Genomic DNA, 21717 nt, shown 5'->3' with positions numbered 1-21717 from the left:
GGAGCGCTGTGGATGACTGTGCGGTGCAGGGGCGGATCGAGGGCAGGCGGTAGTGCTGTCGTCTGGGCGTCGGAGCGTGGGCTGCCGGGTCGCGGGCTCAGGACGGGATATAAATGTTTCGAAAGCAGCGGTGACGCGCTGCAGAGCACCTCTGGGATCCAATCACGGCTGGGGGGACTAGCGCTTCGGCCGGCCAAATGAAGGCTGCAACTTTGACGACGGGCGGGCGATCACGTCGCGACGATGCGCGGAGCAGCGGCCGCGGTAGCAGTCCGGGAGGGCAGCAGGCTGGCGAGGGTCACGATGACTGCACGCAGCGCAGCGGCGTCAGGATGGCTGGACGGGCAGAGGAAAGGTGCAGAGCGGGCGTGCAGCACCTTGCGAGGGCGCATCAACATTATTATTTATTATTCATTGCAACGACGGCTGGCGCCCGCCCAACCCACACCCACACTGCACCTGCCCCTACTAGCTCTAGGGCTGCGCGCTGGGTAGGGCAGTCGAGTGCCCGCGCTAAACGAGAGCCTACCTGCCAGGTGGTGGCCGCCTGCAACCCTACCACCGCGCCAGGCTCGCCTTGGCTCGCCGCCGTTGGCTCTGGACGAGCAACCGCCAGCATGCTGAGCAAGACGCCGGCCGTCGTCGCCGTCTACTCTCGCTCGTCTTCTAGCTGCTCTTCTAGAAGCCCCCAGCGCCGCCGTCACCGCCGTCGCCGTCTCCACGTGCGTGGCGGGGGCGTCTGTCTGCTCCCAACCCTTTGCTGTCGAACCGTGGGAGCTGCGCAACGCCACTGCGAGCCCCGAGCCTCCGCACCACATCCAGTGACCCCCCTTATGCCTCGGGCCCGCGAGACCCTTTGCCTCTGCCGACACGTCTCTGAACACGTCTCCACGATGCTGCTGCGCAACCTCGGCCGCTGGCGCAGCAACCGTGTCCCAACGGCGCCTGCTTCATCTGCCAGCCGGCCCACTTGGACGTCCCTGGCCCATAGCTCCCGACGCCAAGCAGCCTCCTCTGAGCCGCACCTCCTCTGCCCAGCATGGCCTCTGTTTGGCGCTGTCCTGACGGACCCGTCTGCTTTGTCTCCGCCGGCGTTGACGATCGGCAGAATGCGGCGTCGCGTTGCTGGTTCAGTCTATCCCGGATCTGCACCTTTCGGCCCATGTCCACTTTGAGTTCGCGCCGTCTTTCATCCGCACCAGCAATTAGCCTGCGTACACAGACACGTACACAAAGCCTCCAAGCCTCTCTAATTTTCCATCTGCAGAGCCGTGCAGGGCCCAGCACGCACTCCAGCCGGCCTGCCTGACCCTTTTTCTGGCGTCAAGCCCAAGCAGAGCCCTTCAGCCTCATCAGCGGTCGCGTCGTCGTCACCGAGGTCGCGAGTTCACTGCTCAATGAAGCGAGGGACGCGCTCTCTTGCTCGCAGGGCCCCACCATACATGGACAAGCCGGGGTGGGACTTGGCTGACATGCATGAACGTCAGACACGCTCGTCTCAGCAAGTGCTCGTTATCGCAGCGACTCCAGACGCCAGCCTATCACGGCCTAATTCAGGCAGGGTACTCGACTGAAGAACATCCCAATGGCGGGTCATCACTGGCTATGATCCCGAACTGCACTTGCAAGTCGTTCATTCAGATGATGTGCAATACCGACGGAGCCAGCCAGCGTACGGTGGTCCCTCTACCATGGCCATTGGCCATCAGCCTTTAACAACAGCCCATGCTCTGAATCTCGCTCGCCGTTAAGTATACCCACCATGGGTCCAGCCCCCTCACTAGTTGGCTTCGCGCCGTTCTCCACCTTGTTATGAGGACCCAGATTGCTCACCGTAAAGCCAGGGCAGAACGAAAATACCTTCCATCCCTTCGGGCCATACTCGACAGCCTGGCAAGCGTTCACCATGTTGAGTCCCGCTTTGCTCACGCGGTACTGGTCGCCCTTCAACGTGTAGAAAGCATTGCTCGGGTCAAGACGAAGTCCGATGGATCCGCCACCCGAACTGACATTCACGATCCGCGGGGTTCTCGTTGATTTCTCCAGCAATGGAGCAAACGCCTCGACCGTCGCGTAAGGACCGGCGACATTTGTGCGAAAGACCTCGTTCAGTTTCCGGAATGAGGTCCCTGGTGCATCGGCAATTGCAGCATTGTTGACGAGTGCATCCAGTCTGACGGGGTTAGCAATCGTTCACCCAGTGCTGCTTGCGACCTACCGCCCATGTTTGACTTCCACCTCTTTGACTGCTGCGTTGATGGAGTCTTCGTTTGTAACATCGATTTGTACCAGTTCGACGCTACCAGGCAGATTGCGAGTTTGAAGCTCCTTCACAGCAGCTTCTCCCTTTTCAAAGGAGCGACTACCGAGCAGAACGTGCTTGGACGCGTCTCCGAGTAATTGTGCCGCCAGTTCGAAGCCGATGCCGCCATTCGCTGCTCATTCAGTCAACGTTACTCTTACACGTCAGGACACCAAAATTATCTACCACCAGTGATCAAAGTAATGGTTTTGTTGATTGCCATTGTATGGGTTCGGTCGCACTGCTTTGCCGTATACTACGGATCACAGCACCATGACCAGCTTATATACAGCTCCAACATATCCAGCTATTCCCAAGCATGTTCTCCAATTGCCGCTCCGTCGAGTCTAACACGGAGTTAGACAGCTATTTCCACTCATTGATGATTAGGGCGGACGCCCTCCCAGCATTCTTCAAGAACCTTTACCAAAACAGCAGAGACCATGCCTATCCAGTCCCAATCAGCCCCAGAAGGACAAATATCAAAGTCTAATTTGACAGGTACATACCTTCTGCAGTTCCGCTCACGGAGGTAAACTTTCTATTCCAAGCATCACCACTCCGGCGACGCGCGTATACTGTATGATGCCCCAATGGACACAGGGCTTAACGAAAACTAAGAAGGTTCTACCATCCAACAAAGAATCGGTGAAATCGTCTCGACCTCGTTCATCGCCATATATCCTTCAGCGACTTTTGGTCATCGATCCTTACATCTGCTGTGTAGATCTCAGCACAGCACGAAGGTGGGTTAATCACACGTTTTCATCACACCCCACCAACACTAATCCTTGTCTACAACATGTAAGCTACTGTTTCACTGGCACCCACTAATCGATCCATTACTGCATCTGTGGTATGTAATCCCACGCGCCCAGCTGATAGACGCGATAGACGTTCATATAAGGGTTGGTATTCCGCAACGGCTAATTACATTTCTTTTGGCTTTGGTAAGAACATGCGAGGTACGAGCGGGCGGACCTCGCGCTTCGGAGCTGCATCCGAGAACGCAGGCCAGATCCGATAGCGGCTTCGGGTGGCGCCCATCAAGTGCATTCGGTCTAGCGAAGCAAGCTAGTGGCTGAAAACCGTTCGTACGAAGTGGCACAAGTCTACTGTGCGCAACGACGAACACCGGCTTACGAGAAACCTCGGTCGTTGCATGTTGAGACACCGAAACGGCGAAATTGGATATTTCCACTCCCCATATACATGTCGACCTGCCTTGTTATGTCACTCCGGATAAGAGTATATCCTTGCCGCCATTTCCGAGCGCACGATCCCAAAACAGGTATGAGTTGCACCGTTGTAGCAGGTCACGCGAACAACATGTACTCTATGCGGACATCAGGGACCACGCTACTCCTTCGAGCTAGTAATGACACGCTCACCGCCATGCGATTCGATGAATCAACCAATAGCCTGTCCAAGGCTCTGGCGGCAGGTGAGGCTTTGTGTAGGCTCACGGGTCTACACTTGCGACACCAGAGTTTTTAGCTGTCGTCTACCGTATCGAGACCCATCTTTATTCCTAGTCCGGGGTTGCCCTGCCTGAACGATTGGAGACTTGGGCTTGGCACTAAGGACTTCGAGACAAGAGCTGGACACTACTGGCCTCAACACCCAGCATGTTAACGGTGCTGTAAGCCCGGACTTTGAGCCATTACAAACCCGCAATGTTTGCAACATGATCTCATACAGCGCCGGAACTGTGCCAGGACCCTGCGCAAATATCCACGTGCGAAATCTGGCCGTGGCAGCACCGCACGCTTTGTTCCTGCATCTCGGCACGAAAGAGGCTGAAGTCACCAGACAAGCCGCCGCTCAGGTTCGGCGGTGTTCCGTGCCCTTGCGTCCCCCAGTGTCAGCGCAATTGGTTATCTGCTTGATTCGACTCTGCGATGGATTTGATGAAAGATGAGATAGAAATGTGCCAACTTATCATTGCAAGATCTGCTATTGCCAATGGGTCGCGATTGGCTCAATAGTCTGCAAGACACAGCGCGTCGATGATTTGGGCTGTCCACCTCCACATATGATGTACATGCTCCACGTCTTGCGCGTGCTGTGCGTGTTCCAGGGCACAGATTCCCCCTTGGCTGGTCGGCCACGCGCATGACACGCTTCCTCATGGGGCTAGCGCGGGTAGCCACGCTCACAGTCGGTCCGTCTTCCATCTCTTACGTTATTAGCTCGGAGGTATCCGCCGTAGAGTGGATACATAGGGTGGGAGAGAACACGGCTGGTCTTAGGCCGTGCTCAGCCGGTATGAGGGTTACGCCCACAAGCTCATCATGCGTACAATTGGGACTGAGATGAGGAATTATGTAGACGCTGAAAGAGGGGAAACGATTCGGTCCGTATTACGGGGTCAGGGGTGCAGGAGACCCACGGAAGTCAGCCAAATGCTTTGGGTGAGGTGTCAACATGCTTGCTGTCTATCGTGGACCTGATCATCTCGCTTCGTCGAAGCTGAAGACACTCGAGGTTGGGCTGCTCATGACACTTGTCAACAAGCATCCAGAGATGATCCACGCAGTCTGTACCTCGGAACTTGTCGCTCTTAAATAAATCAGTCTGCTTGGCAATGGTTGGGGAGAACACACAGTTGAAGATCCTGAATGCCGCATAGCGCGCCTTAATGTTCTCTTTTAGCTAGACGATGCGGAGGTAGGAGACGCAGAGGAATATCTCCCAGAAGAGTGCTCTTCTGTTGTGAGGGATGTTAAGGCACTAAGCCATCAGCCTCAAACTGCATCGTCGTGTGTAGATCGCGGTCTGTTACACGATGCTGGAGCGAAAGGGCCCGCAACTCGAAATGACTGCCACTTGATCTACACACACTTGGAAGGATGCGACCCTGTTAGTACGACGCTTCGATTTGAACGCAAGATCTTAGGGCAGCTTCATTTCCTCATAGAGTTTGGTCAATCTCAGGGTAGTCGGTTCAAGACATCTCTCTTAAGGCCGCCTGACTGATCGACAAGAGCCCCAAAATACAACAAGTGGGCCGTCTGCTCTGGAATACATAGCGAGAACTCTCAGTATAGTCGTATGATGTCTAAAATTATGGCGGTTGTGTACTGGGTACCTCTGGGCTGGTATTTCAAGGCCTAGAGCTAGACATATCGGGTTAGCTGCGACCGACCTCGGCAGCTGCAATAGCAAGAATTCACCGCGCACATGACCGTCACTCCACTTGAGCACTCCAACATACCCTCTTGCATCGCAAGGCAGCGTAGTACTGCTCATCCTAGACCTAGCTATGCCGTCGACATCTGAAGCCGTAAATAATGGCCATGCGCCGGACCTTTCGCCAGTCGAAAGTTTTTCCTCGTCGACCAACAGATTTAGTACAAGAGCCGTGCTGTGGAAGCTCTACTTGTCACACACTCTCAGCACGTGGAACGCCCGCACGTTTGAGTTCAGCGCCGTCATTTTCCTAGGCAGCATCTTCCCGAACACCCTTTTCTACGCCTCGTGCTACGCTCTGTTCCGCTCGCTCACCGCCTTTCTTCTGTCCCCCACGGTCGGCCACCAAGTTGACAGCAGAGAACGCCTTGGCGTAGTGCGCCACTCAATCATCTGGCAGCGCGTCTCTGTCGCGGGTTCCTGCGGCATACTGTTGCTGCTGCTGAGATCGGCGCCGGAGACTTGGACGAAGGTGGCCTGGTTTTCGATCTGCGTGGTGCTGGCCGGGGTAGAGAAACTGGCGTTTGTGGGCAATACGGTGGCGGTTGAGAGGGACTGGGTGGTCGTTGTTGCGGAGGGGTTGGGCGTGCCGAGGGAAGACTTGAATAGTAAGATGAGGAGGATTGATTTGGTGTGTAAGTTGGTTGCGCCGTTTGGGATTTCGCTGGTCGATGGGTACTCCACTGAGGTCGCGATATGGGCAGTCCTAGGTCAGAACACGTTGAGCATAGTCTTTGTGAGTGGTCCCTCGTTGGTGTGTAAATTGTATGCTGATTCTACAGGAATACTTTGCCATCGCGCAGGTCTATCATGCTGTCCCAGGCCTCGCAAGCAGAAAATCTTCAACTGCTCCCATTAATATCGAAGGCCGCGACATGGCAACCCCAAACTCTCGTGGACTTTCTGCCGCCATCCAGCAATGGATAGATTACTTCATGAACCCAGCCTGCCTCGCATCTTTCTCCCTTGCCTTGCTCTACTTCACAGTCCTCGGGTTCGGCTCCCAACTGACGACCTACCTCCTCACACTGGGCTTCACCTCGACGCATATCGCCGGTATGCGTCTCATCTCCGTCATCCTCGAGCTCAGCGCAACCTGTGCTGCGCCTCTCCTGATGCGGCGCATCGGCGCCGTCCGCGCAGGCCTATGGTTCATCAACTACCAGCTCATCACGGTCATCCTCGCCATCTCCCTCTTCACGTTGTCCACTCCCTCAACCCAAACCGCCGGCCTCGCTCTCGTCGCAGGGGTCGCCCTCTCCCGCCTCGGACTCTGGGGCTTCGACCTCTGCGTGCAGTACCTCGTCCAAGAAGACGCGCCCGAAGCGACCCGCGGCTCTTTCTCCTCCATCGAAGCCTCGCTGCAGAACCTGTTCGAGCTGTGCAGCTTTGCGACGACGATGGTGTGGGCGCGGCCGGATCAGTTTCGCTTCCCGGTGTGGGTGAGCGGGGGTGTACTCGCGGTAAGTGCGGCGTGTTTTGCGGCGTTTGTTCGGGGGAAGAGGGGACACTTGTTGCATTCGAGTCGCTGCTTGGAAAAGAGGAGCGGGAGGTATAAAGTATTGCCTACGATTGAGGAGGAGAGCGAGCTCGAGCCGGAGAATGTTAGGCAGGCGTGACATCTGGTTGCGTGTTAGCAGAAAGAATAGAAACGTAACTTCATCTTTTTAGTTCAGCGTGCGTCTCCTTGACTGTGTACTTGTCGAATGACCTTTCCTCGCTCAACTCACGCAGACGAGTCTCTCCTGCCTTAAATCAGCATGAACTTTTACGCGTCGCCTAGGGCTAATACTTTGTGTACGTCGCTCCTTCCCGTTTACCTTCATCGGTCGCTGGGGCGTTTGTCGTCGAGGCTTAGCGCTACGTCGTGCCGTCTACAAAGCTTTCTGGCGCGCTCCGACGCCTTCTCTTCTCTACGACATTCAAACAGTAAGTACGACGCGTCTGAACGGGGACTTGTGCTTAAGTTCGCGATTTAGCAATGTCACACAGCCACTCAAATGACTATATTCAACCAGATTAACATCAAAAACAGCCTACAGCAACAGCAACAGAATGCCAAGCTAAATCGTTATCGCGCTGGTTTGAAAGCCGAAGAGGACCGGCGGGAAGCAAACTAGGTACGCCAGTACCGTCTCGATCAACGTGCCAATCCAAACCCACTGATAGTCCCAGGTCGACAACTGGAATCATTTCAGAGATCCCTCATTCTTGCAGGACGACTATAGTCGAAAAGAAGACCCTCGGAAAGAAGGCCCATTCTCTCAGGATAATGATAGTCTAAAAGATAATCTATTCCTAGCGGGGAAGCCGTGACAGCCTTCGCAGCCGATGATATGTCCATGCACGGGTTGCGATCCGGACAAAGGTGATTTTCTCATCACGCATGAGCTCTTCAAGCCGGTTCAAGACGACCAGGCTCTGAGCGAGGTTGAGCGTATACTCAGTGAGGGTCTTTCACCTCGCTCTGCCTATGTTCTTCAGACGGTGTATCGCGATGCGATAGAGTCAATTTCGTATTGGAAAGCAATGTTGAAGATCATGGACACCCACTGAATGTATCAAAAGCTCCTTTTCCGACAACGGGCTGATGTCCAAACCTACAATGTACCAACAAAGACCGGCAATGACTCTGATATAAATTTCGATTTTATATCATGTGATTCACAGTGAAACTATCTCATAGTGCTCGCCCTGCCTACATGAAATGCCTGTGATCAGACTGCAAGTGACTTTCTGCCCAACACTTTCAGATACTAGCCACTTCGAGGAATTGGTAAACACTAAAAGGGCGTAGTAGTCGAATCGATGTTAGACGTCGATCATCGATCGTTCTCTTGTCCGGAAAACACAGTTGGTCACGACCAAATTGTACGAACTGTTAAGGCAGCTGACATAGTCCTGTTGCGCATTTGAGTAGCCCTATCGAGTACAACGTGGCAGGCTTGAGTAGGGGATGGACTATGCTGATAGATAGTAGAACAAGACAGCAGATCGTGAATTTACCCCGAACTGATATGCCATCTAGGGAAGGCCTGGTCTAGGCGCTGACCAAACTGCCAGAGCATGCCGCACAGTTGTCAGCTTGTAAATGGAGAGGCCGCTTGTGTAGCGGTGCTCGTATACTCAACCTGCCAAATTCCAACCGATCTTGGTCATGAATGCATACCCAGCCACCCAGGTCAACACGGAGCGTGGCGCTCGCCTTCCATAATCGATTTCGGTAGGTTGCCAGTCACCCAGTTCCCTCTTATCCTGATTGTATTCCATGTCGATCAGCTCTCGCCAGAACGCAGCTCACAGACCCTTTGAAATCGACCACACGTTGGACATCCGCGTCTGTCGTGCGGGCGAAGTCGCAGGCGACGTAGCTGCTGATGACACGGTCGAGTGTGTAAGATGCGTTCGATTTCAAAAACGCGACTCGCGAGAGAATTCAGCAAACAAAGACCAAATTTGAAGCGAACTAGCGGATATTGCAGGCTGTTCTGTAGAACGCTGAGGTATTTTGCAACTTGCGACATGACGTCACAAGTGGTCAGTGACTGTTTTGAATTAACTACGGATTGCTATTTAACCTGTTCCATGGGAGACCTCAGTCGCGCCTATACTAAGAACGGAAATCAACAACACGCCGTCGGGACCTCATCTGAGATGTAGGTTAGGAGAGAAGCTGCATATCTAGTCTGAGACTGAGACATCGAAAGCTCGTTCAAGTCGAGGATCTGTGACGCCTCGCTACCTGATCTGGTATCCGGCAAGACCGAATATCTAGGTGCCTAGGGCCACCTTATTCAGTGTAAGCGGGCAGGTCTGAGACCATAGCCTTGAACAGTAAAAATAAACACAAAACAAAATTGAGGCAGATCCTCAGAAATCCATGTCCGAATGGGTGCGTCGAGGGTCATCCGCTACATGAGTCCGATGCGCATTTGGTGTTGACCCAATGGGGACACCAGTTGTAGGAGACTGAGGAGGAGTCTGAGTGTCGGGCCGAGCAACTGGTTAGGCAGAGGTGACTGCTTTAAGGGGCACCTCGCCGCTGCCTTCAGGAATAATAGGGACAGAAAGGCCTGGTACGAACTCCTTTCCGTATTCCTAGTTTGCTTGTTGCCCTTGCAATCTTGAAAGATCTCTCCCATTGCAGGGATTGTGTAAACTCCCACATTCTGTCTCCCCTTCTCGATGTTCTCCCGCATTCTATCTTCATCTTGCCTGATACTGGAATGGTGATTCAGCCCCCATAATGGCTGTGGTTTGCCGCCTGTCAAATGCAGAATCCCCTAGACAGTCTGAGTGGTCTGAGATTGATCGCATGTATAAGCTGGGGTGTGGGTCAGCTGATGAGCCGGTGTGGCGTGGGACTGTGTATCCGGAGCTTGTTGAAGAGGCTGAGAAGTAGACTGAGGATCGGACTGAAGAATAGGCTGAGGAGCGTACCGAGTAGCAGACTGGGTTGTAGGCTGGCGAATAGTATCTGACTGTAGAGCCTTTCTCGGCGGTACCACCCCGTCTAGGTAGACCTCTGCTTTGAACCAATTCAGATTGATGACCAAGTCCTCTGCGGCATCAACTGGGCGGTGGTCATTGAAATTGTTAACCCATTGCTTTGCGAAGCAAATGGGCAACCGCTTGTACTTCACTCGCGCGTCAATATGCGCCTGTGTGATCTCGTGATTGGCAATGCACTTCCCTAAGTGGTTTGCATACGCGCATGGCTTTCTCGATGCAGATCCTCGTAGGACGTTGTATCTGCTGCGTTGAGAACCATGCCATTGAACTGGCCCCGTTTTTGATCGTAGGGAGCCATCATCATGTTCTGCTGTAGTAGCCCCTCAATGGTACCATTGGGCTGTACTGGGCTGCCATATCAAGGAAGCTTCGTGCTGAAATCGATGAACTTTCGATGTCCATCGAAAGGCTTCAGGTTCGAGAGCTGGTATCCAGGAACGTTCAATCCTGGTGCTGCACCCGAAGCGATTTGCGCCATGGTGACCAAGGGCTGCTGTGGAGTTTGCTGGCCTGCCGGTGCGTAATTTGACGAGTAGATAACCGTCGACAGAGGGGCTGATTGGGCTTTCAGGGCTGTGTGCCATGCTAGTACGGCTAGAGCTTGCATCTGCACAGCCACGTTGACTTGAGGCGAGGCTGGAGCTGCGACGTGTGTCTGCACATTGAGATGCCCCGTCTGAGCTGATGACCGACCCATCCTATATTGTTGGTACTGTACCGGTGGCTGGCTGGAAGACGCAAAGGACTGCGGAGCGCCGAGCTGTTCTTGCTGGGGCTATTATGAGCCAAAACCAGTAGGATCTTGTGGGATATCTGTTCGTGGGTGGGTGGGTTAGTAGCGCTGGACGATGCTGTCGTAACGCACAAAGCCGGCTTGTGTCTTCTGTGCTAGATCGCTGCCACCTTTGTACAGCATCTCTTGAGGGCGCCCGTTATGGAGGGTCTGGAACCATTACATCGTACATGCTGCTGTCGTCCTCGACTGTGATAAAGCTGTAAAGGATGTTGAGCGTCCTATAGAATTCCGCATCAGACCAGTCTGTACAATATCCAGCAACATTTGTGCATAGAAAACCTATTTACTAGACTTATACCGAACATCTGCTCTTGGAACTGTGTGTAGCCGATAAGGAGAGCTCTGAGCTGTTCTTGGGAACTGGTATCTAGAGGCTGACAATGACGGACGTGGCGCGTCTGTCTAATCGGTCTTTATACTGTGCAAGCCGTTCATAATTCTGTGCGAATCATTCTAGCACCTGGTCCAACTTTTGTTCTAGCCGCATGGGCTTCTTCTGGCCGCGGTTCTTGCTAATCTTGTTCCGTCTATACTGGGGCATTCGCTGGAGACTTCTTGGAGTTAACAGATTGAATGACATGACCGGGAATTCACTTACGCCTGTGATGTTCCGTGGGTGTACTGTTGAGGCGGATTGCCGTACTGAATACTGCCGATAATAAGTATGTAGTAACTGACGCGGCTAGCCTTTCACTTATGCTGGGGGCTGCTGGATATACTGATGTTGCGGTTGCGGTTGCGGTTTCGGTTGCTATTGCTGCTGTGGTCACTATCGTACATAGAGCTGTTGACCATATGGCTGTTATTGCTAGTGCTGTGGCTGTGGCTGCTGCCTAGCTTATTATTGTTGCGGATTGATGTAGTTCATGTACTTAGGGTTATAATTGTAACGTGCCATGGCTATGTCGTGAGATGAGCATAGTACGTGGCCGCGAGGCAGATTTTACTTACGGTGTTGTGTTGTAGAGAGAGAGAGAGAGAGAGAGAGAGTTCGGCGTCTAGGGAGTTCTTGTGGAAGGCGCAATATAGTGCCAAGACGATCCGCATCCATATAGTAAAGCGTAAGTTGCCCTAGTAACCAACATCTCTTCTTGTGCCTCCAACACCTGAGCTTCGAGAATCTCATTGAGGTCTCAACATCCCCTCCGAACGTGGAAGGTTTCGAGTCCGGATTCCTCTCGATCACTAGTACTGTTTTCCCTCTGCTACTTCTCCTCAATTGTTCCTTCCACTCCGACCAAAGACTTTTCTCTCGGTATCCAGTATCCAGTACTTGTCAATTCTGTGCGGCGTTGTCGATGATACGCTTGCATGGACTGAAGCGTGCACCAAACAGCGTGGTATTCCAACTCAACATTTACTCCATTGCAGCACCGTAGCACATTATCAGAATGCTATGCGGTGCCATATTTTGTGCTCGTCCATAATATGATCAGCTTGACCTCGGATACAATGCTTCAATTTTCATGATCGGGTATCAATCGAGCTATTTGCATGCTTGAGTAATTATTGGGTACTGAGCATATGTGGGCATTTGTGCTTTCGAAGGTTTACCCATCGAATTAGTGTTTACTTCCAAACTTCTCATATCGAGGGCGTTTGGTCCTTAGTAGAGCCTATTTTATGCCCTGGAGTTTGACTTGCTGAGCATGCATGCAAGACAAGGTAAATTGGCCATAATCCTGGTATTGACAACTCCATGATCATGTCCCGTCTTCGGTCCCATTCATTAACCTCAGATGAACGATTTCCAGCCACCTGAATCCTCAGCAATAACCTCTTATTTTGTCAGCCTCGGTTGGAAAGGAAAGATTGTGACGGATCTTGCTGCGGGGTTAAACACACCCAGGTCATGCTTGTCGCAGCATCCCAAGTACCTTTGAACCCGAGGGTGCATCCCGGTAGAGCTATGAAATGCGCGCTCGAAGTTTTTGAGCGCATGGAGCGCATTCAAGCTGCCCTGTAAGATCGGGTGTACGAATGCGCACACTGAGAAGATAACTCTATGCTTTGATGACCTCGAGTTCGGAAAAGTATATGTCGTTGCTTTTAGGTGCTTATGGAACGATGGAAATTGACTTCGCTGCATGCATAGCAGCATTTGTACTAGCGCGACTCGGCGGGAACGCTTAGCTTATCCGACACTGCATCCATCCATCTTCATCACTTCAAGAGCCGTAAGAGCAGAATAAGGCACTAATGTAGCAATCTAATTCGTATCCTGACTTAGCTACGACTACATACTCCTCAACGGCGCTTGACGTTTACGATGACATCCGTCTGCGTGTAAAACCACGTGTCCTGCGTCTTCCACGGACGGTCGTGGGCCATGCTGATATCAAAATGGCGTAGGATCTCCGGAACGAGCGTATGCAGTTCAGTCAGAGAGATGTTTTTTCCGATGCATACTCTGGTCCCAGAGCCGAATGTCAGGAGAGACTTCTCCATTTCCCGGCTTCTCGCTTCAGACTCCAACCATCGCTCAGGCTGAAACTCATCAGCGTCCTCTCCGAAAGCCGTTTGATCCAAATGTACAATGCACGGGTTGCAACCAACACGCCAACCCGGAGGAATGAAGTAGCCAGACAGTTCAACACCGGTCTTGGGAGAATGTCTTTGCATGCTCAGGCCGACGCTAGGATGGAGGCGCATCGCTTCTTTGATTGCAGCACTCGTGTATGGCAACTGAGCGAGCGACTCCGTGTAGCGAATCGGGGAGCTTAGGCTTGCACGATGCGCGTCGATCTCTTCGCGACATTTCGCGAGCTTGCCAGGGTGCTTCATGAGAAAGTACAGCGTGGCGCGGAGAGCAATCGCAGTGGTATCTGAGCCCGCCAGCATGGCAATGTACGCCTCAAGAGTCACTTCATTGTCAGTGAACCCGTTCTGGTCGCCCTTGTCTCGAACGATCTTGCTGAACTGTTGTAGCATATCGATGCGATCAGCGATGCCGGCATTGATCTCCTTGACGCGCTTTGTGACGACATCAACAGCCGCAGTGTGGATGCCTTCGAAGGACTTCAAAGCTCTAAACACCGTTGGAGAGACGATTGCGGAGCCCAGGACGAATGGTCGGAGATATGTGGGAGCGATTGCGGCAGCACACAAAACGGGCATCAGCGCCTCAAGCGCTCCGATCCAGCCTCCAATGTCGGTGTTTTTCTCCATGAAGCCGAACATGTTTCCGAAAGAAAGTTCCCCAACAACATCAAATGCATACATCTGAAACCAATGGCCAATGTCAACCTGCTCTTTCTTGTCTGCAAACTCCATCATGCGCTCGAGGAAGAGGGTGGTACACTTCGCCACATAATCCTCGTGTTTCAAAACGTTTGCCAAAGAATATACGGGCGCCACGATCTTCCGATACCGCGTGTGTTCCTTCTCATCGATACAAGTGAACTGATCCGGCTGCTTCGAAATCTGCGGCGCGCCCCAGATCGGGTAGAAGTCCGTCTTGAGCAGCGGGTCTGTAAGGCGATAGATCTTGGGGATGTCGGCCGCGTTTGCAGAAGTAACTTCGTTTGGCGCCAATCTCACAACAGGACCATACTTCTTGTGCATGGCACGCTGCACCTTGTCCATGTCTCCCATGTAAACCTGGTACATGTACCAAATGCGCGTCACCGAGGCCCAGAATGGACCTGGCACCTTTGCAAGGGGGTGCAGTGTCACTGCATATACCATCCATAAGAGAGTATACACAACTATGGCAATCGGACCGATTTTGAATAACCACGTCCAGGGCGACAGACCCAGAACTGTGTCCGGAAGGATGGCCATCGCAAAAGAGATAATCCCACAAGAAGAAAAGACGAAGAAGAGAGCTCTCCTCAATACAGACGCAAAAAGAGAAAGTGAGCTCCCGAAACGTCCCAGGGAGTCGGGAGGGTAATATGCAAGCCCTGCTGCATTGGGGTCTACAGCGGCATATGCTCGCCCGTCCCCAGGTGCCGCCGCTCGCGCCACCTGCGTGAACTTGTCACAAAGCTTCGTCCCGCATACAACCAGCCTTCCCTAGAGTAGCAGGGATCTGCCACACGCATAAATCGAGGCCCAAGGCTCTGAATTAGGTCTCGAGGCTGACCCAGGGAACCCAGCAGCGGGATAGTGTGTAGGATCTTGGTCGAGACCCCCAACGTTAAGAGCAACAAATCAAACACGTGAATGTCGACAAATAAGTGGGACTAAGTGGAGCGATACCTTGCTCTTTATTTCTCGTACGCTGAGACCCTACTAGGCTCGAGCGAATTTCTACACTCCGCGGATTGCTATGCCATATCAGTCTGTCACTGTTCCATGGATCTATCCCAGAGCATCAACGTAAATGCGCCCAGTGCACTCGGAGCGTGCATACACGAGCTTGGCCCCGGTATGTCACGATAGTTGTCCTGTCAAATTGCAGAGACAATACCGAACTGGTAACGCGAATGTCAAGGTTACGCAACGGCCCGCATCCCGCACCCCAGTCGCTCGCCTAGTCAGGCGATTTTGACCCTGTTCCACAGCCGAAGTCAGGGTAGTCAAATTCAATCGGAAACAACCGGCGGCAACCTCGCTCAAGGCATCCAGCCATTGGTATTAAGCGGAGCTAAGCCCGGCAGCGACATCCAGCGCCGTACGAGAAAAACAACCGTGCGAAGCCACACTCGTGTGCATCAACCCATCTTGTTTGGAAGGTTTTACATGACAATACCGTGATTGTCTTTCAAGAAACATACGTTGTAGCTGCTACATAGAAAAACAAACTGTATTACATAAAAGCGATGCGCTGTGGCGCATGTTCGAGATATAAACGGCCAATGGTCATAGCTGCACAACCCACGCCTTTTGTCCACTTTGGGGGCTAAGAAACGGGCTAACGGTGCGACCAAAATGCTGACGCGGCGCCATATGTCCGAACTGGGCTCAGTGGTCGAAAGATCTTCGCTCACGGAGGATTTTACGAACACAAGAGACCAACGGCAGCCCAAGCCAAGACAAATATTCCTTTTCCTGTTGATCCCTGACGTGCCTGACACATGTCCCGCAAACGTGCCGAAGCTGGAATATTGCGGAAACATGGCAGAGGGAAAAGAAAAGGAGGATCAACATCTTGCTAGACTCCCCCACTGATGCTGAAACCATGCCGGGCATGCCCTGGAGATGGGCACGTTCGCCCTGGGCCATATAGTGGAGAGACGTCCACTTGCGTGGGTTTGGTTTTGGTCGGTCTGTTCGAGTTGGTCAAGTGAGTAAAGATGAGGTTGTCCAGTGTTGCATTGTTTCTTGCGCCTTTGAGTGGCTTGGTGAATCTGGTGTCAGGCCAGTCAATGCCCGACTGTGCGGTGAGATTAGCCCTCAATTGTGGAACGTTCGACCTTACCAGGATACTGATTACTGCAGGCCAAGTGTCTTCAGGACAGCCTCAAGGCACAAGACAAGTGTACAGCTACTGATGTAGCCTGCATTTGCGCCGATGAGCCTCTCAATGCTGCGATACAAGGCTGTGTACTACAAAGCTGTACAGTGATTGATGCACTAGGTACGGACCCTCCAGTGTGTTCCATAGCTTCGCCGTCTAACTGCTCAAGCTGCCCAGAATGCCACTCAGACAATGTGCGGAGCTCCTGTGCGAGATATCACGCACATCACTCCCATCATCGCCGGGACATCTGGCGGCGCAGCGCTCATTGGGGTCGCCGTCCGCGTCTGGATGTCAGGTGCAGACTTCTGGCTTGATGATGCCATGTGCGTGGTCGCGCTCGTCTTCGCCATCCCAATGGCCGTCTTAGAATTTCTCATGTCGGGTTTGGGCTTTGGCAAGGATATTTGGACGCTGACACCAAGCCAAATATACAGGATCGTTCAGGTAGGTACAATGAGCTGAGTGGTGAACACCCACTGACCACAGCTGCAGTTTACCTGGCTCACCGAGATATTTTGGTTTGTTTCCATCGGGTGCACGAAGCTGGCATTCCTCTTCCTGTACCTCCGCGTCTTCCCCCGCCAGAAGCTCCGCAAAGTGGTCCACATCCTCATCGGTCTGGGGACTTTGAGTACCGTCATATTCGCAGTTATTGTAACGGTGAATTGCCTGCCCATAACATACATCTGGACCTCGTGGGATGGCCTGCACAAAGGCAAATGCATCAACCTCAACGCCTTTGTCTGGGCGCACGCAGTCATCGACATCGTCTTCGACTGCATCATCTTCGCGATCCCCATCCCCGAGCTCATCAAGCTAAAGATGAGCCTCAAGAAGCGCATCATGATCGTCGCCATGTTCAGCGTGGGCGGACTGTTAGTACCCTCGTCTCTCCCTTCGCCCTCTGTCTAGCTAACACTCCCCAGCGGCACCATCGTCTCCATCCTGCGCCTCCAATCCCTGCTCGCCTTTGCCAATTCCACGAACGCCACCTGGGACAACTGCCCCACCGCCTACTGGAGCGTCCTCTCCTGCTTCGTCGGCATCTTCTGCGCATGCATGCCCGCACTGCGCAAGTGCCTCGCTTTCATGTTTCCCTCGTGCTTCTCGTCGAGCGTGCAGAACTCAAACTACAACGACTACTCTGGCACACCTAACGCGCGGCTGTCGTCGAACAAGCGCTCGAAGTCGCGGTCTGCGCTGGGAAGTGCGCTGCAGAGTTTCGGTGGGATCACGAAGACGGTGGATACGAATTTCACGGTCACACGAGTCGAGGATGACGAGCAGGAGTTGGTGCATGTGCAGAATAAGGGTGCGCTGAGGGCGCAAAGTCAGTGGAGTGTTGGTGAAGGCAGCGATAAAAGCGAAGGCGAGAGGAGGACGAGGCAGATGTAGAGTCTGCGGTGCCCATTGTGGCCGCGTATGATGACTCCTGGGAGGCGGCATGAGGACCCTCGAGGATGTAGAAAATAGACCATGGAATATGTCAATCAAGAACGGCTGCCGCCACAGATGGTAGCAATGCATCTGCTCGATTCCCTAACTTGTCGACTCACCGCCCCATGACACTGAATCACTGCTTCTACGCGTGGGTCGACCTTTCTTCGGAGCAAAGGGCACCCGCACTACGACCCGCCAGCCCCGCCAAATGCAGAAGTGCACGTGCCTATCCCATGCACGAGCGGCATGCCGTCCCGTTCCAACGTTCGCCGCGTGCCGCCTCTTTCGGTCCTATTGCGCCGGCTTCGCTCGCCTCATGCATACACCGTACATTTGAGCGCAAATCAAGGGATCCTTACACTCCAACTGATGTGGTTATCGGGGCCTACCGTATCAGGTTGGAGCCTTGAAGATGCAGCGCAGGCCAAGTCAACTCGGGATAGGAAAAAGATGGCGATCTGGCGTAATGGCTTTATTGTGGTATGGTAGGCACGGTTTGCGTTGAAACGCGACAGCTTTGGATAGCTAGGTGTACCATCTTTCTGCGGACGGCTTTGGCGGACGGCTTTGGCGGACGCGATTTTGAAGGAATCCTCGCTGAAGACTCGAATTCAGATGAAGAAGCTGAGAAGTCCAAGGGAAAAAAAGCAAGACACGACCAATTACAAAGCAAGGCTACAAAACAAACGTCAATGATAGTGCTCTACGCCCCTTCCTCCGCCGGCTTCAGCGCCACCCGCTGGCCTCACGCAAACCCCTTTGCCCGATCCCACTTGCAAAAAACCCACCCAGGCGTCAACAGCCTCCCCCTATACCCTTTCCCCACATACTCGTCCTTTGCATACACCCTCCCCACAACTTCATCCCCATCCCAAAGCGGATTACTCCCCGGTGCCTCCCACCCACCCGCACGATACGCCGTAAGCCCATCCATCAACACCATACTTACAACCGCCTCGTCATTCCTCGCACGCTTCCTAGATTCGTCCGACTGGAAAACCATCTCCGCACTCCGGGGGTGCGTACGTTCCATCTCGTCGTTGTTGAACGCCTCGTGGAGGGTGTGCGAGAAGCACTCGCCCTTGGCGACGGGCACGTGGTAGTATACGGTGAGGGGGTCGACGGCCATCTGGAGGGAGAGGAGGCCCGCGGTGCCGACGAGACGCGTGAGGGCTTCGATGAAGGACCAATGGATGGTGGCGGTTCTCTCTTTGGATAGGTCCCTAAACTTACATAGGTTGAGGAGGAGGGGACGGAGGTGTGTGTCGAGCGCGGTGACGACGACGTCGACGTGTGTGGTGAAGTTTTCCGGGGGATGGAGAATGGTCTTGGGCTCTTTGGGATCATTATTCAGATTCCTTCCAACGATCAGGGACGACAGAAGCCTCGCACTTTGATGCTTACGATTGAAAGCTGTGCGGGTTAGTGTGTGTTGGACGATGGAGAGGAGATACTTACCATCCTGAGCCCGGAGATCTCTCTGAAGGCCGAAGAGCGCGTCGATGTTGCGGTTATCGCCGCCAAAGAAAGGATGCTTGAAGACCTGTTCGATGAGTACGTTGCCGATGACGCCGCAAATGAGTGCTCGTCTCTTCCCGTTACTGGCAAAAACGTCATGCCAGTCTTCCTCGGCAGTCCATCCCTTGCCCGCCACGCCCTTCAAGACGCGCGACGTCGACATGGTCCGGTCCGAATATATCCGTGTGAGGGTCTTGGACTTCTCTCTGTTCAGAAGCAACGGTATAGTGCCCTGAAAGAGCGCAGCCACTTCTTCTACCCCATCCTGAATCTGCCACATCATATCGCGGACCTCAACATCGCGGATCGCATACATCGGCTCTTGAAGCTCATTTTGAGCTTGGGCCAGATACGATGTGGGATAGTCCTCATAGATGGTGCGGAGTCGCTCATAAGGTGCCTCTGTCCACTCCTTGATATACTCGGGAGTCTCAATTACAGGCTTTTTAATGGGCTTGACAGCGTTTTGAGTGACAGTCTTTTTAGTGGGCTTCTTCAAAGTGTCTGACTCGACTTGAGAGGTACCCACAACCGAAGGGGCATTCACAGGTCTGTCAACGATTTTGACAGGGGATTGGACAGCAGGTTTGACCACGGGTCTGACAGCGGGTATGACAGGTCTGTCGGCAGGCTTGACCGGGGCTTTGACAGGGAGTTTTATCTTCCGCCTGACTTCAGGCTTAACAGCAGGTTTGACAGGACTCTTCTCAGGCTTCTTTCGAGCGACTGAGTCAACCTCTATGGAAGGCTCCGGATAATACGAATGAGATTTGAGAGCCGTTACTTTGGCTGCAGTTGGATTGAGTATAGTTGTCGTGTGCGTCTTTGTCACAGTCTTTCCCGGACTACATTAAGACGTAAGCTGCTAAGATCCTCTCCTCTGAAAGCATGATAACGAGAAACTTACTAAGATTTGATCCGAGGACTATCTTTCATTATGTCATCCCACTTATCCCGGTTCTTGGCCCAAGGCGCTGGCCCAAAATACCTGAGTCCCAGCTCCCCGTCACTCAGCTTTGCATCGTCGTAATCATCTTGTTGAAACTCAGCGAGGTAGCGAGCCTCGATCTCTTCATCTGGGTACTCTGCGAGCAGTTGGGCTTGTACGCCTGCTTCGGTGGTTGCGGGCATTGTCGACTCGACTCTTCCAGTACCGGTGAGCTTGTAAAACACGTTTTTGAGGGCGCCGGCCACACCGCTCAATTGATCTCCATCCACCTCCTGGACTGGCTTTGTTGAGGGACGCCTGGATGGGGTTGATGGTCGCCTGCGCGTCCTGTTCGAAGGGCGGCGATCAAGACTATCTCTATGTCCGACGAAGCCTATGACGAGAGGTTTCTCTTCTGCTTCTTCTTCTCCAGGGATGTCAGAGACCCGCTGTTGTCTTTTCTCCAAGTATCTTGGTCCAACCTTCTTTTCCTGAGCAATGGTAGTGTAGGTACCCGGTGCTCTGCGGTAGGAATTTGAAGCGGAATAGCGCCGAGCCTTGTGGGATCGGGACGAGCGTCGTGGCTCGCTGGCCTTGCGCTTCCCGCTTGTTGTGGGGGGAGGATAATCATTCTCGGCGCCGTAGACTTCAAAGCCAACGGCACGGCCGAATGAGCTGCTGATACTGTCCCAAAATCGAGCCATTCTGTCCTGCGTCTGGGATTTTAGTGCTTTGAAGGGTAGAGTTGAGACTTGAATGCAGACTAATAAGAGTCACGAAGCCTGAGCAGTAGAAAGGTATGAACCACACACTCAGAGAAAGTGTCATGAAGTCTCGCATTTAATACGCATGTTGGGTGTTCTTTGTTCATGTTGGACGTAACCGGAAGAGGAAAGACTGCAAACTGGGACATATATTTGCGCGCTAAAGACAAAGGCAGAGAGCTGCAAAACACGAGGGACGACACAAAGAGAGCTGCAGCTTGACACCCTGGCTTGGGCATGCGTTCCAGAAACTCACGAACAAAGTGACAACAGTCCGAAGATTTACAGGTAGAAGGAAGTTCATGCTAAGCCAGTTTGATCTGCTTTGCTGTGGTATCGAGCCGAAGAGTCACAGATTCTTCTAGAAGGTGTGGGTTTTCAGTATAATTCCATGATGAGAATACGCTTTGGTAGCCCTAAAACACCAGACTCTCGTGACTACACGTGAAGCAGAATCCCAGTAAAGGTAAACGACTGGCGACCAGGGTGATGAGAAGTTGATTGCACCATCGAGCACATCGCGGCCTCCGATGCGTAGGGTGAAGCAATGTATGTGACAGTAAGTGCTGATATGGCCGTTACTTTGAATCTAGCCCGCTCGCCCGAGGGTCGTAACGACGCAGCAGGTGTCAAAGAATGTTAGCAGAGTCAGCAAACAACTCATCAACCCAACGAAAGGCAAACACAATTGCAGAGATGACTCTACATGAGCTGACCAGCTGATTTCTCTGAAACCCACATCGCGGATGCCGACATGATGGAACTGTCGCCAAGTATCACACTTGTCCGGAAACTTGAAAATACGCAACAGCTGAGCCTTGTAAGCGAGCTACGTTGAATGCAAAATCCATCAATCGG

At 53.0% G+C, this 21717-nt stretch overlaps 8 protein-coding genes across 8 annotated transcripts; 3 read left to right on the top strand and 5 right to left on the bottom strand.

Annotated features, from left to right (window-relative positions):
* Nucleotides 1–1618: 1618 nt before the first annotated feature.
* CC84DRAFT_1168104 (NAD(P)-binding protein) lies at nt 1619–2548 on the bottom strand. Its single transcript, XM_018179319.1, has 3 exons — nt 2489–2548; nt 2219–2435; nt 1619–2173 (listed from the first exon to the last, which is right to left on the bottom strand). The coding sequence occupies exons 1-3, from the start codon at nt 2523–2525 to the stop codon at nt 1687–1689; spliced, it is 741 nt and encodes a 246-aa protein (XP_018031249.1). The 5' UTR covers nt 2526–2548; the 3' UTR covers nt 1619–1686.
* On the top strand, nt 2520–3150 carry CC84DRAFT_1168103 (uncharacterized protein). Its single transcript, XM_018179318.1, has 2 exons — nt 2520–2749; nt 2812–3150. The coding sequence occupies exons 1-2, from the start codon at nt 2622–2624 to the stop codon at nt 3134–3136; spliced, it is 453 nt and encodes a 150-aa protein (XP_018031248.1). The 5' UTR covers nt 2520–2621; the 3' UTR covers nt 3137–3150.
* Nucleotides 3151–5505: 2355 nt separating this feature from the next.
* On the top strand, nt 5506–7152 carry CC84DRAFT_1128101 (iron transporter). Its single transcript, XM_018175786.1, has 2 exons — nt 5506–6230; nt 6277–7152. Exons 1-2 carry the CDS (start codon nt 5568–5570, stop codon nt 7111–7113), a joined length of 1500 nt encoding a protein of 499 aa, XP_018031247.1. The 5' UTR covers nt 5506–5567; the 3' UTR covers nt 7114–7152.
* Nucleotides 7153–10197: 3045 nt separating this feature from the next.
* On the bottom strand, nt 10198–10922 carry CC84DRAFT_1229406 (uncharacterized protein; the record flags this gene model as incomplete). The annotated part of the gene is made up of 2 exons (XM_018183665.1): nt 10198–10781; nt 10872–10922. The coding sequence occupies 2 exons, from the start codon at nt 10920–10922 to the stop codon at nt 10365–10367; spliced, it is 468 nt and encodes a 155-aa protein (XP_018031246.1). The 3' UTR covers nt 10198–10364.
* A 1376-nt stretch (nt 10923–12298) lies between these two features.
* CC84DRAFT_1168101 (uncharacterized protein) lies at nt 12299–12856 on the bottom strand. Its single transcript, XM_018179317.1, has 2 exons — nt 12648–12856; nt 12299–12581 (listed from the first exon to the last, which is right to left on the bottom strand). Exons 1-2 carry the CDS (start codon nt 12750–12752, stop codon nt 12387–12389), a joined length of 300 nt encoding a protein of 99 aa, XP_018031245.1. The 5' UTR covers nt 12753–12856; the 3' UTR covers nt 12299–12386.
* Nucleotides 12857–13231: 375 nt separating this feature from the next.
* Nucleotides 13232–14700, bottom strand: CC84DRAFT_1154220 (cytochrome P450 pisatin demethylase-like protein; the record flags this gene model as incomplete). The annotated part of the gene is made up of 2 exons (XM_018176874.1): nt 13359–14700; nt 13232–13309 (listed from the first exon to the last, which is right to left on the bottom strand). Exons 1-2 carry the CDS (start codon nt 14583–14585, stop codon nt 13232–13234), a joined length of 1305 nt encoding a protein of 434 aa, XP_018031244.1. The 5' UTR covers nt 14586–14700.
* A 1169-nt stretch (nt 14701–15869) lies between these two features.
* CC84DRAFT_268973 (uncharacterized protein) lies at nt 15870–17688 on the top strand. Its single transcript, XM_018185678.1, has 5 exons — nt 15870–16129; nt 16188–16326; nt 16376–16653; nt 16702–17084; nt 17136–17688. The coding sequence occupies exons 1-5, from the start codon at nt 16043–16045 to the stop codon at nt 17602–17604; spliced, it is 1356 nt and encodes a 451-aa protein (XP_018031243.1). The 5' UTR covers nt 15870–16042; the 3' UTR covers nt 17605–17688.
* A 706-nt stretch (nt 17689–18394) lies between these two features.
* Nucleotides 18395–20868, bottom strand: CC84DRAFT_1262964 (uncharacterized protein; the record flags this gene model as incomplete). Its single annotated transcript, XM_018185191.1, has 3 exons — nt 20075–20868; nt 19108–20012; nt 18395–19062 (listed from the first exon to the last, which is right to left on the bottom strand). The coding sequence occupies exons 1-3, from the start codon at nt 20797–20799 to the stop codon at nt 18395–18397; spliced, it is 2298 nt and encodes a 765-aa protein (XP_018031242.1). The 5' UTR covers nt 20800–20868.
* Between the last annotated feature and the right edge of the window lie 849 nt (nt 20869–21717).

Source organism: Paraphaeosphaeria sporulosa, assembly GCF_001642045.1.
Source record: "Paraphaeosphaeria sporulosa strain AP3s5-JAC2a unplaced genomic scaffold CC84scaffold_11, whole genome shotgun sequence".
In the NCBI taxonomy this organism is placed as follows: Eukaryota; Fungi; Ascomycota; class Dothideomycetes; order Pleosporales; family Didymosphaeriaceae; genus Paraphaeosphaeria; species Paraphaeosphaeria sporulosa.
Note: the sequence above shows the minus strand (reverse complement) of the source record. Positions and strands in the feature narration are given on the sequence as shown.

Bases quoted from the DNA above. Each gene is read 5' to 3' on its own strand.
- CC84DRAFT_1168104 (XM_018179319.1), bottom strand. From the start codon at position 2,525: ATGGCAATCAACAAAACCATTACTTTGATCACTGGTG. The intron at 2,436-2,488 runs GTAGATAATTTT...CTGAATGAGCAG, and splicing joins CATTACTTTGATCACTGGTG to CGAATGGCGGCATCGGCTTC. The intron at 2,174-2,218 runs GTAGGTCGCAAG...TAACCCCGTCAG, and splicing joins GTGGAAGTCAAACATGGGCG to ACTGGATGCACTCGTCAACA.
- CC84DRAFT_1168103 (XM_018179318.1), top strand. From the start codon at position 2,622: ATGTTCTCCAATTGCCGCTCCGTCGAGTCTAACACGGAGTTAGACAGC. The intron at 2,750-2,811 runs CTATCCAGTCCC...ACAGGTACATAC, and splicing joins CAAAACAGCAGAGACCATGC to CTTCTGCAGTTCCGCTCACG.
- CC84DRAFT_1128101 (XM_018175786.1), top strand. From the start codon at position 5,568: ATGCCGTCGACATCTGAAGCCGTAAATAATGGCCATGCGCCGGACCTT. The intron at 6,231-6,276 runs GTGAGTGGTCCC...CTGATTCTACAG, and splicing joins ACACGTTGAGCATAGTCTTT to GAATACTTTGCCATCGCGCA.
- CC84DRAFT_1168101 (XM_018179317.1), bottom strand. From the start codon at position 12,752: ATGCGCTCCATGCGCTCAAAAACTTCGAGCGCGCATTTCATAGCTCTA. The intron at 12,582-12,647 runs GTGTGTTTAACC...TGACAAAATAAG, and splicing joins CTGCGACAAGCATGACCTGG to AGGTTATTGCTGAGGATTCA.
- CC84DRAFT_268973 (XM_018185678.1), top strand. From the start codon at position 16,043: ATGAGGTTGTCCAGTGTTGCATTGTTTCTTGCGCCTTTGAGTGGCTTG. The intron at 16,130-16,187 runs GTGAGATTAGCC...TGATTACTGCAG, and splicing joins AGTCAATGCCCGACTGTGCG to GCCAAGTGTCTTCAGGACAG. The intron at 16,327-16,375 runs GTACGGACCCTC...TAACTGCTCAAG, and splicing joins TACAGTGATTGATGCACTAG to CTGCCCAGAATGCCACTCAG.